Source organism: Etheostoma spectabile, unplaced genomic scaffold, assembly GCF_008692095.1.
Source record: "Etheostoma spectabile isolate EspeVRDwgs_2016 unplaced genomic scaffold, UIUC_Espe_1.0 scaffold00004633, whole genome shotgun sequence".
Classification (NCBI taxonomy): domain Eukaryota; kingdom Metazoa; phylum Chordata; class Actinopteri; order Perciformes; family Percidae; genus Etheostoma; species Etheostoma spectabile.
This window is the reverse complement of record NW_022603177.1, coordinates 17,749-30,280: the sequence shown is the minus strand read 5'-3', so window position 1 is coordinate 30,280 and position 12,532 is coordinate 17,749. Positions and strand designations below refer to the sequence as shown.

The 12,532-nt window shown below is 40.2% G+C and overlaps 1 protein-coding gene across 1 annotated transcript; it reads left to right on the top strand.

Annotated features, from left to right (window-relative positions):
- The first annotated feature begins 1,274 nt into the window (after positions 1 to 1,274).
- On the top strand, positions 1,275 to 11,906 carry LOC116677247 (up-regulator of cell proliferation-like). Its single transcript, XM_032507851.1, has 3 exons — positions 1,275 to 1,405; positions 6,266 to 6,614; positions 6,882 to 11,906. The coding sequence occupies exons 1-3, from the start codon at positions 1,275 to 1,277 to the stop codon at positions 11,340 to 11,342; spliced, it is 4,941 nt and encodes a 1,646-aa protein (XP_032363742.1). The 3' UTR covers positions 11,343 to 11,906.
- The last annotated feature ends 626 nt before the right edge of the window (positions 11,907 to 12,532 follow it).

The following is a 12,532-nucleotide window of genomic DNA, read 5'->3' as shown; positions in this document are numbered from 1 at the left end:
CCCCCCGGGACTTCCGGAAGCAATGGAGTAGACAGGTGCGTCAGAGCTTCTCTCCCACTTTAATTTCAAAATACTCCGTTCAAAACTCGTCAATCGCTCACTATCTGGATAAAACATTTATGAACGGAGGAGAAACATGGCGAGCCATAAAAAACGACAAGAATGCTCAAAGCTCAGGATAAATGCCCAGTAGCTCAGGCTAACACGTTTCTGGAGCAAGCTAACGACAACGTGGCTAGTTCGGAACTCAGAGCCCTGGAACGAACATGGACTCGGAGAATACTTAGGCCATCGATGGTTTGAAGACTGCTTTAAAGGATGATAATGCGAAGCTACAAGAAATATTGACCATCTGGGACATGAGATCAACGGTAAGCTGGACAATATTGCTACTGATGGTCCAGGGCCTGGCAGAGCGGGTTGACGAGGCGGAGGCCCGCTTCATCAAGTGGAGACCTGGGCAAAGGAGGCAACCGAGGCGCTGTGCTTCTGCATCGACAACAGCGGAAAACACAGCTTAAGGTGCTTGATTTAGAGTCTCGCTCCAGAAGAAACAACGTCCGTGTATTTGGGGTCCCAGAGGAAAGAGGGGAACTCAACTATACAGTATATCGAGACGTTTCTGAGAAGCCAGCTACAACTACTACCGGAGGACCTGGATTTGAACATACAGCGCGCACATCGCACTCTGGCAACTAAACCCCCCCCCCGACTCACCACCGAGAGCGATTATTGTCAATTTTCTGGAATTTTCCACAAAGGAAAAGATCTTAAAGAATGTGGAAAAAGGCAAGATCCAGGGTGGGCCCTTCTAGTATTCACTTTGATCACGATTATGCACCTGAGTAGTGAAGAACGCAGAGAATATAACGTTATCAAGAAGCGCTCAAGTGAAAGGCATCCGCTTTCAACACACCGTTTACCAACATGAGGATCCACTGGGATCAGGACCCCGCACATATTCCAGCGCTCGGGAAGCCTATAACGAGCTGAAGAGACCGCGGAATTCAGCGGAGGAACCGGTGACAGCCGACGGTGGCTCCAGAGCGGAGTGGAGTCTCCGGAGCGCTGTGGCTGGCAACCGGCGGATAACAGCGGCGCTGCGGTTGCGCTGAGAGCCAAGAACAAACTGCAGGATTTCCAGCGGAGCTTAGCCGAGTGAAAATAGGCAGATATCTAACATAACGCAGCATTATTTTGTCTGGGCTCTGATTTACTATTTGGTGGAGAGGGCACGTGTTTTTTTTTTTTTCCTCTCTACGTTGACTACTAGGATGGACGTGGTTCTTTCCAAAGGCGCTTCTACTGTCCTTTTTGGGGCCTCTCAGTTTGAGAGGTTTACCCTCGACTTTCCAACGGGGTCACGAGTGAGAAGAGGAGCTTCTCCGGAGCTGTCACGTTGGAAGTCAGTTTGCTTCTGTTTTGTTTTGGTTTCGTTCGTGTTCTGGTTTCAGGGGCCAATCATCAAGGTATTTCTATACATTACTGTCATATAATTAAAATTGCTTCCTTGAATGTAAACGGTCGAATAGTCCATGAAAGAAAAGGGTCTTAGCTAAATTGAAGAAAGATGGGATACAAATCGCTCTTTTACAGAGCACACATGTCTAAACAAGAACATGGCAAGTTTAAGTCATTTGGCTACCTGAACACGTTTTTACTCCTGTAGAAATAGTAAAAGAGGGGGTGGTCCCCTAATCTCTATTCATTGAATTTTGAATTTATATCTGAGAAGGGAGATAAAGACGGCAGATTTGTTATAATAAAGGGGAGAATTGATGGTGTTGTGGTCACGATTGCTAATATAATGTACCCGCCAGAGAGCGACAGGACTTTCTTGAAAACGTTCTTTGATACCATTATCTCATTTAGTAGGAGTTTCTTATTTGTGCTGGAGACTGGAACACAATCCCTAATTATGTCCTAGATACAACAAGCCATAAGAAACAAAAAACTGGCCGGTCAAAGATCAAATATCCATCAGGGAGATGGGCCTGTTTTGATGTTTGGAGGGACCTTCATATTAAAGAAAGAGAATTTACTCATTACTCTTCTACCCATAAAGTCCACTCCAGGATTGATCTGTTTCTGATGACACCATTGATAGATCTAAAGTGGAGGAATGCTTAATTGGAACATCGTATATTTCAGACCACAACATTATCTATCTGACCATCGGTTTGCATAATAGGCCTAAAACACATTATGGCGCCTAATATAGGCATTCTTAATAATGAAACTACAACAAAGGAGATTAGAAAGGAAATAACGGAGTGTATAAAAGACAATAATAATGGGCAGGTAAATCCCACCTTAGTCTGGGACACTGTCAAGGCAGTAATGAGAGGGAGACTAATTTCTAGAACTGCTTATCTTAAAAAAATAAAGAGGTTAAAATACGATGATTGGAAAAACGTTGAGGAAATTAGAATTAAAACAGCAAGTGACTAACGATGGAGGATTTTCAGAACAAATAACAAAAACTAAAAACAAATAAGATATGATACTTGAGGAACTTGAGGAAAAATTACGATTCTGCAAACAAACATTTTACGAATCAGGCCCAAAAGCTACACGGGTCTAGCTAGACACTTCGTAAACACCATTTGAAGCATTCGATTACCAAAATTAGAGAATCCTCGACTGGTGACTTAACCTATGACATGGATAAAATACACAAGACCTTTGAGAACTACTTAAAACACTATATTCTGCTCCAGGACCAGTTAACGTAACTGCTATTGATGATTATTTGGCAGCCTTGGACCTACCTTCCTCTTGGTCTAATCCAAAACAAACTCTATCTGCTCCCATTACGCAGAAAGACTAGATACAGTTATTGGACAATTGAAAGTAATAAGTGCCCAGGTAGCGATGGATTTCCAAATGAATGGTACAAGACGTTCAGGAAGGAGCTTTCTCCTGTCCTGCTCGATTCTTTGAACTGGACTTGAGCAGAGCTGAGATCCCACCATCTTGGAGAGAGGCTGTAATATCTGTCCTCCCTAAAGAGGGGAAAAATGTTGAATACTGCGAATCATATCGCCCAATCTCAATTCTGAATGTCGATTATAAATTTTTACATCATAATTTCTCGGAGAATGGAGTATTACTTGTTAGACCTAATACACGAGACCAGACGGGATTCATCAAAGGCCGACAAACTCATGACAGCATAAGACGAACATTACATATCTTAGACAAACCAAAAAGCAGGGCCTCAACGCCGTATAAATTAGTCTAGACGCAGAAAAGGCCTTTGATCGGGTCAACTGGACCTTTCTATATAAGGTTCTAGAAACCCTGGGCTTTAATAACCATTATTAGGTGCCTGCGGTCACTTTATGATAAACCACGGGCCAGGGTAAAAATTAATGGGCACCTAACAGACAGCTTCCAACTACACAGAGGGAACCCGTCAGGGATGTTGTCTAAGTCCATCGCTTTTTGCAATATTCATTGAACCCTTGGCACAGCCATTAGAGAGGATAATGGAATAAAGGAATTAGTTTTGCAAATATTGAACACAAAATTGCCCTTTTTGCAGATGATGTAATCGCATACCTCCAAAACCCAGATATAACGCTCCCTAAGTTTATGTCAGCTCTACTGAGTTTGGTCAACTGTCGGGCTACAGTCTAAACATCACAAAAACACAGGTCCTGGCAATTACTACTCCCCTAGTAAATTTATAAGAAAGACCTATAGACTTAAGTGGATGCCAAAAGCTAAAATACCTGGGAGTATTTATTTCTCAAGATTTGGATGGGTTATTTAGTTTGAATTTTGATAATCTTACTGAAAACATACAAAAGGACTTGTCAGCCTGGTCAAGGTTATTGTTGGACTTCACAGCTAGAATGGAAATAGTGAGGATGAATCTGCTTCCTAGATTTTTATATCTTTTCATGTCATTGCCTATTAAATATCTAGCACACAGTTCCATGCTTGGGACAGGTTGATCTCCAGATTTATTTGGTCCGGGACCAGACCAAGAATAAAATTTAAAATACTCCAAATTAATAGGGACCGGGGGGTTTGGCCCTCCAAATTTGAGGGAATACTATTATGCATCTCAGATGAGATTCATGGTCTGCTGGTGCTCCCCAGAAATGGAGACTGGATGGAACAAATAGAACTAAGGCAGGGTGGGGCCCAACCCCAAACACGTCTGGGAGGTAAAATAATTACAGACAAAAATGGGAATGGTATAGTCGAAGGCACATTGTTAATCTGGAAGGAAGTGGTTGATAGATACAGATTGGCGGACGTCATTGGACTCCTGATGTGGCCCTCCTGTAACTCAAACTTTCGGCCAGGAGAATTAGATTCTTCATTTCTAGGCTGGAAAGATGGAGGACTTGTGGCTTTGTGCCAGTTTGTAGAAGGTAACACCTTTAAAACATTTGAGCAACTGAAAAGGGACTATAATCTTGAGAACAGAGACTTATTTAAATATTTCCAGGTAAGACATTTTTACAATACGAAAATAAAAAAAGGTTTCCTCCTGAAGGTAATACTATTGTGAACATTTTACGAAAGCTTATACCCACCTCCCTTGTAAAACTGTTTCCAAACTATATAAAGGATTGCAGAAATATAATGGAAATAACACCTTGAAATATTAAGTCTAAATGGGAAAGAGAATTGGGAGTAATAATTACAGAGGATGATTGGCTTTCAATGTGTGACACAACGAACATCTACTAGCTCCAAAGATGGAGGGAATTCGGTTGGAAGTGCTTAATCAGATACTTTCTTACACCTCAAATTACTAGTAGATATAGAGGAGAAGAACAGCAATGTTGGAGACAGTGTGGCCATCAGAACGCCAATCACTCTCAGTATTTTGGTCCTGCCCAAAGTTGGCAACTTATTGGGATGGAATCTGTCAGACTACTGGGACAATTTTGGGGTATGTCATCCCCAAGGACCCTAGAATTTTTCTGCTGGGGTTAATGTCTGGAAAAGTGTTTCAAAAGAAGATCAGTACCTTTTAAAGTTCTGTCAATTGCTAGCAAAAAAGCAATTACACGGTCTTGGCTAAAGAATCTCCCTCCCAAGCTGGACACTGGCGAGACGTCGTGGAGGAGATTAACTCTATGGAAAACTGACATATCTTTTACGTATGAAAGGACATTCTTACAACAACCGCTGGTCTAAATGGTTGACCTACAAAAGCAAGGAAGCATAACTAGGTGTATCATCTTGTAACGTATTATCTACTTATCTATGTATCAGTGCCCCAAGTTCTGTGTGTTTGTTTGTTTTATTGTAATGAAAAACGTTAAATAAAGAGTATAAAAAAAAAAAAAAAAGATCAGCCCCCCCACTCAGATCAGCTGGTATTCTGTCTATAATGGAGTGGTAGGAATTTTTAAGCGACCCCAAACTTTGGACTTACTTAGTGTATCTACATTACCCATTATCAGCAACCATTCATTCAATCATCCAAAGGCACATTATGTTTACTAATCTGATATCATTTTAAAAAACTAACTAGAAAAACACTGGCAAACCTATTTGCAATTATGCCAGCACATAATGTAATCTGATTACTGCCCTGGTTAAAAAAACAATGCAACTGATCTCAGCTGGGATTCTTTCTATAATGGAGTGCAATGGAAATTTCTAAGTGACCCCAAACTTTTGACCGATAGTGTATGTATGTATGTATGTATGTATGTATGTATGTATGTATGTATGTGTACTGTGTGTATGTATGTATGTATGTATGTATGTGTACTGTGTGTATGTATGTCTGTATGTATGTATGTGTACTGTGTATGTATGTATGTATGTATGTATGTATGTGTACTGTGTATGTATGTATGTATGTATGTATGTATGTGTACTGTGTGTATGTATGTCTGTATGTATGTATGCATGTATTGTCCTCTCTGCCCAATTTCCTCCTCCCCCCTAGTGAGGAGTTGTACAGTCCGATGGCATGAGGGACAAAGGAGTCCTTGAGTCTGTTGGTCCTACAGTTGGGAAGGAGCAGCCTTCCACTGAACCGGCTCCTCTGGGTGTTGATGACGGGGTGCAGGGGGGGGGGGCTGGCATACCGGACCAATGTCAAAGATTGTCACTTAGACATAAAAACCCAGGTTGAAAAAGGAGCATTGTGTTGTTTTTTACCACTTTTAGCGAGCAAGTTTTTTACATTATGTGTAATTAAGCTGGCGCTTTTATCCAAAGCGTCATTATCAAAGTCATTTTACCCTTCAAGCCACGTATTTTGAACTATTCCACTGATCCACAGTTGGCCAAATAAGGCAAAGACAACTGTGTACACACACACACACACACACACACACACACACACACACACACACACACACACACACAAGAAGGGGCTGTCTGTTGTACTTCTTCTCAAAGTGAACTTCTCTTTCTCTTTGACAGTCCTATCCTACTTTCTCTCCAAAGTTGGACTGAAGGGATTTTATCCTAACAAACTCACTCTTCGGTCTCTCTTGGAGATCAACAAAAACAGCATAAATGAAGAAGCTGTCTCATCTGTGGAGGACATACCATGGGGTTTTCTCAGGAAACTATTTAAACTCAATTCTGAATGCAGGAGCTGTACACAAATTTCAGAACACAACGAAGTAAATCTACTGTATTTGTATAGCGCTTTTACATCATACAGGAACCATTCACCATTCACACACATTTGTACACTGTGGCCAAGGCTGCCGTACAAGGTGCCACCAGCTCATCAGATACGCACTCACACACATTTACACTCCGATGGCGCAGCATCGGGGGCAACTCGGGGTTCAGTGGTTTGTTCAAAAACACTTCAACATGGGGCTACAGGGCCAGAGAGTGAACCACCAACCTTCCAATTGACAGGCAACCGCTCTACCACTGAGCCAGAGCCACCCCCTAACGATGATGATAATGATGATGATCTTTACACTGCAGAGGATAATAAGGTCAACCCTCTCGACCTCATAGTAGCACTCTTCCTTTGTGCTGACAGTTTCTTGCAACAGGAACTGGCCCTCAAGATGTCCATGTGCCAGTTTTCTGTCCCACTGCTGTTGCCCCATGCCAATAACAGTCAGAGTACCCTGATGCTTTGGGCTCTGAGAGACATCGTTAAAGAGTGGCGTCCACATGATTTGTCTGAATCAAAAGGGTTTGTAGAAGACAACATTATCCAAGCAGAGATTCCATTTTACTCCTTTGTGCGACTGAAAAACTGCAGTTTATCCAAGTCCCAGTGGTTGAATCATGTTCTCAGCTTTGGTCAGTCCAACAACAATACGTTCATACACAGAGATATGGAAGGTGGAGAAGTAAAAAGAAACATTGCCAATGGTTTAGTAGAGGTTTGCTGGTACCTTCCCAGTGGTACTGAAAATCTTAACATATTTCCAGAGCCAGTTGCATTCGCTAATTTGCGAGGAGACGTTTGTGAGTCACTCGCACAGTTCGCTTTTCTTTGTCATGTGTCCACTGCTGTCTTTGTGTTCCTGGACAAAGTTGAAGAAGAGGAGCACAAGATTCTGACTTCTCTTGAAGATGTGAAATCCAAACTGTTCTTTGTTTTTAACCGCAAGGAGGTGAATAGTACAGAAGATATGTCTGTCAAGAAAACACTACAAGAATTAGACCTACCAAAGACCAGTGTGAAAATCAAGGATCCAAGGATAAATGTAGCAGAGTTTTCAAAAAGACTTTGTGCAGCCATCAAGACATCCCTCAAAGATGTAAAAACCACAAAAAGCATTGCAAATATGCTTGACAAAGCTGTTGAACTTGGTCTATCTGTGGATGAACGCACAAGTGACGACCAAAGGAAGGCAGCTGAGGACATTGTGAAAGGAATCGGAGAGCGACCTATACCAGACTACAAGAAAGAACAACTTCCTTTGCAAGGAGATAACTGGAAAAGGTTATCAAAGTTAGAGAAGGAGGAATGTAGGATGAAAGACACTGGTGACTCAGGCCTCGAAGAGTATAAATCTCAGCTACAGGCAGAAAAACTAAAAATCAGAGAGGGCCAAAGCAAACAAACATTGTCAAAAGGAATTAAGAGTTTTATTGAAATCTTATCCACAAGTGACAAAGAAAAAAGAGATTATTTCCTTAAGTGGATGAAGTTGAAGTTAAATTCACATTCTCGGGACAAACTGACTGATCTGCGTAACAAATTTAAAGAGCAATGCACGAAGAAAGATGCAAAACTCACAGCAGGGTTGGATCAGGCTTTGCTGGATAGCTCTTTAGGATTAGAGCATTACATGAGAGAGATGGGGCTGATCTATGAGTTTTCGTTTCAATCACCAAACACTGCTGATGAAACATCTCGTCTCCCTGGTTTGGCAGCTGAAATGCTGTTGGATGGATATCCTTTAGAGCTCTTAGACGGAGATGCGTCTAACATCCCAGAGAGATGGGTGACAGATGTGCTAATGGAGCTTCACAAGAAGGTCGGAGAGAAGAGCAGACTGTTGGTACTGACGGTGTTGGGTGTTCAAAGTAGTGGGAAGTCAACACTCCTCAACACCATGTTTGGTGTGCAGTTTCCTGTCAGCAGTGGCAGATGCACAAGAGGAGCTTATATGCTCTTCCTCAGAGTAAGTGAGGATTTACAAAAGGACTTGAACTGTGACTTTATACTTCTCATTGACACAGAAGGTCTTAAGTCTTCTGATTTGGCACAACTAGAGGACAGTTATGAACATGACAACCAGCTGGCAACCTTTGTGATTGGCTTAAGTGATGTCACCATTATCAACATCGCAATGGAGAACTCAACAGAAATGAAAGATGTTCTGCAAATTGCCACTCATGCTTTCTTGAGAATGAAGGAGATTGGTAAAAAGCCAGTTTGTCATTTTGTGCACCAGAATGTTGGTGGAGTCTCAGCTCATACCAAGAATCTGACAGAAAGAAAACAATTATTGGACCAGCTCGATGAAATGACTCAAATTGCAGCGGAAATGGAAAAGCAGCCCGGTATAAAAGCTTTCACAGATGTGCTGGACTATGACATGGAAAAAAACAACTGGAACATCCCAGGACTCTGGCATGGGACCCCACCGATGGCACCAGTAAACACAGGTTACAGTGAAGCTGTAGCAGATTTAAAGAAAAATCTTTTGGAGACAGGGAAAGGTGAAAAAAGCAATGAATTCTCACAGATTCCTGATTTTCTAGAGTGGATGAGAAACCTCTGGAAAGCAGTAAAATATGAGAACTTCATCTTCAGTTTCAGGAACACTCTTGTGGCTCATGCATATGACAACCTTGACAAAGAGTTCGGTGAATGGGAATGGGAGTTCAGGAAAGAGATTCTCTCCTGGCAGACAGCAGCAGAGTTGGAAATCAAAAATGCTGACAATGAATCTCAGGTGGAAATATGGAACAAATTGGTTGAATCAAAAAAATCTGAGTTGTTGAAGAAAATAGAAGCCCGGCAAAACATAATGAAGGAAAAACTCACAAACTACTACAAAAGAAAAGACACACGTGTACATTTGATAGAGAAATACAAATTTGACTTTCTCATCAGGATCAAAAGTCTTGCAATTGAAGTTGAACATTCTGTGTGTAATTCCTTGGATAATGCCCTTAAACTGAAAATCGGTTTAAAAGAAGCTCAGGACATACAGCGGAAATCCAGAGGCGTGATTGAAGAGCGGGTCATGAAACTCCTGAGTCACTGCAAAAACACCACACCGCCTGATGAACAGCTGGCACATGAGTTTGAAAATATGTGGGCTAGAGCTACTGAAAATATACCTCACCTGAAAGAACGAGACATATCTGCATGCATTCTCAAACAAATGAGAAAACATTTCTCAAATCAGAATGTAAATGAAAAATTGCTAAATGTTGAAGACCTAAAGAAAATTGGGCTGGGTAAATTTAAGACCACAAGAGACCATATTGACTACTATTTGAAGCAGCTGAAATATCTGTGGGGAACTGGAGATTTACAGAGTTTTGCAGACAGTATCATTGAGATTTCCATCCAGTTTGTTCTTGATAAAACAAAGACAAACGGAGATTACCATGACTCTTTCACAAAAGAGCTTTTGGAGAAAATAGATGAAAAGATTGAACAGAACTACAAACGCTACAAAACAAATAAACAGTTTGAGATTGACCTGAAACTTCATATTTGTGGCATTGCCTCCAGGGAATTCCAAAAAATGCACCAAAAATTCATGTCGGACAATAATCCAAGACGTCAGCTGGAGAAGTACAAGAATCAGTACTTGTTAGATTTTATCGATTTATACAAACAGAGAGATGATTGCCAACGCAAAGCAAATGATTTTGTCAGACTTTGTGTCAAACCTGCTGTTGAAGAGAACATCAGTGGATCTCTGGGAATAGACATTGTAGATCAGATTTTGACAAGTTCCCATTCAGCAGAGTACAGTTCACGCTCCTTTTTCCAGTACAACATTCAGAAAGAGCTGCTGCAAAAGGGAAAGTTTGAGAGTTTTGTCAAGTACATTTGTATGTATGAGATTTATGTTAAAGATTGGATATTTCAGCAAATTCTGCGAAATATGTCAGAAGACAAAACTTTGTGCAAACTGAAAAGTAAGAACCTGCAGGTCATAGTTAACAAAATAACAGAAGCAACAGAACAAGCCTCAAAAGGAGATGACGGTGTTTTGCTGCCAGACAACCAGGAAAGCATCACAAAGCTCATCAACAACATGCGCAAACATCTGATCAGAGACATCTCAATGTCAGAGGAGGCTGTAAAAACCACCTTGTTTCAAATCCAAAGCACATGTCGTCCATTTACAAAGAGCCTCATTAAAGCATTGGGTGAATTGAAGAAACAGCTGCAGGAGGAATTCTTAAACTCTGAAGACATCACCAAGACTCTGAACAAACTTCCAATCAAACCACAAGATGAGCTTTTCAAGCGGGTGTTTGGTTGTGGACAACAATGTCCATTTTGTAAAGTTCCTTGTGAGGCTGGAGGCAAAGACCACAAGAAACATCATGCAGCTGTTCATCGGCCACAGGGTCTTGGTAGATACAGGATGGTGGGCACTAAGAAGCTGAGTGAAACACTGTGTACAACAGATGTGCACAGTGAACGTAAATTCAGAAACGCAGTAACTAAATGGGAGTACCATCCCTATAAGGACTACATGGACTACTATCCAGACTGGGACATTCCTCCTGATAGAACCATCGAGGCATCGGACTACTGGAAGTACGTCCTGGTTCAATACAATGAAAGATTTGCTGAAGAATACAAAGCCAAACCAGCTGATGTTCCCGAGGCCTGGAGGAGCATCACAAAGGAACAAGCACTGAAGGGATTAAAAGATGCTTTCAACATTAAGTGAACAATGTACAATCCTGAAAAATATCTGTTAAACAAAACAACATTTAAACATTGAAGAATTTATTAAATGTCCAGAGAAATCCCAAAGGAGAACTGAAGTAGAGCATTAAGAAGAGCAATCAGTCAAATAAAAGATGAGACTATTACCTTTGCTTTAAAGATTTGATCTAATTCAGTATAATTAAAACACCTCAAATACTTTAGAAACTGTTACCTTAAATAATTTAAGTATGATGGACGATAAGATTTTGTTTCTTTTTAGTAAACGTTTTTTTGTGATAAACGTCACAAACACTAAACCAGCTCTGGCAGTGAATACTGTGGCGAGCTGAAGTCTGGTGAAGGAAAAATGAGTTGAACACGTGCAAAAGCTGAAACAATAACTGGAAATAAATATAAGACTTTTAAATGTTTTCTATGCTTTATACTTTTTGAATATTACAGATGTGTTTTTGTTTATTAATCTTCTACAAGCCCTCATGCACAATGACTGGTACACAACAATGATGTTGACAATGATAAAGAAAATTACAATGTACTACTAAAACAATTAGAAAAGATAATTTCTACCTTTATTTTTTGGTTTGTGATTAGAAATGTTTGTTTTTCTATGTACAAGATGCTGTGTGTATAATGTACACAAAAATTGAAATTATGAAAATGTACATCAGACTACATCTAGGGAAAAATGTCTGGCTATGCACAGTATACCTGGTGTGAAGAATAATGATGTGATGATGAAGGATTTAGATGTTTTGTAATAACTCATGGTTCATTCACTGCAACGTTGAGTTGACTTTCTACAAACCATGTTTACAAAGAAAGACAAAGATAAAAAATAACAAAAATTGATCTAAAAAAAACTTTTGATGCATACTTGTTTTTTTTTTTTACTTTATTTTAATTTTATTTTAATATTACCATTTTTTCTTGTTTTATTCTTTTTAAAATGAGTTGTTTGACAAACTAACATAGCGACGTGTATGCACAACATAATGATGTTTAGGCCTAATTAGAATATCATTTCAATCAGGAGAGACATGTTTGCAGATATGCATATAAGATTTATTGTCTTTGTATTTAAGTCTTTGGAAGAATTTACGCTGAGCTACATTAGATTAGATCAGACTCCATTGCTATACAAATATTTGAATATCTGTATAAGGGTAGAACCATCAGATAGATAGTTCT

Excerpts from the sequence above, each read along its gene's own strand:
- LOC116677247 (XM_032507851.1), top strand. The coding sequence starts at position 1,275 with ATGGACGTGGTTCTTTCCAAAGGCGCTTCTACTGTCCTTTTTGGGGCC. Across the intron at positions 1,406-6,265 it reads CCGGAGCTGTCACGTTGGAA|TTGGCCAAATAAGGCAAAGA; the intron begins GTCAGTTTGCTT and ends ACTGATCCACAG. Across the intron at positions 6,615-6,881 it reads AAATTTCAGAACACAACGAA|CCAGAGCCACCCCCTAACGA; the intron begins GTAAATCTACTG and ends TCTACCACTGAG.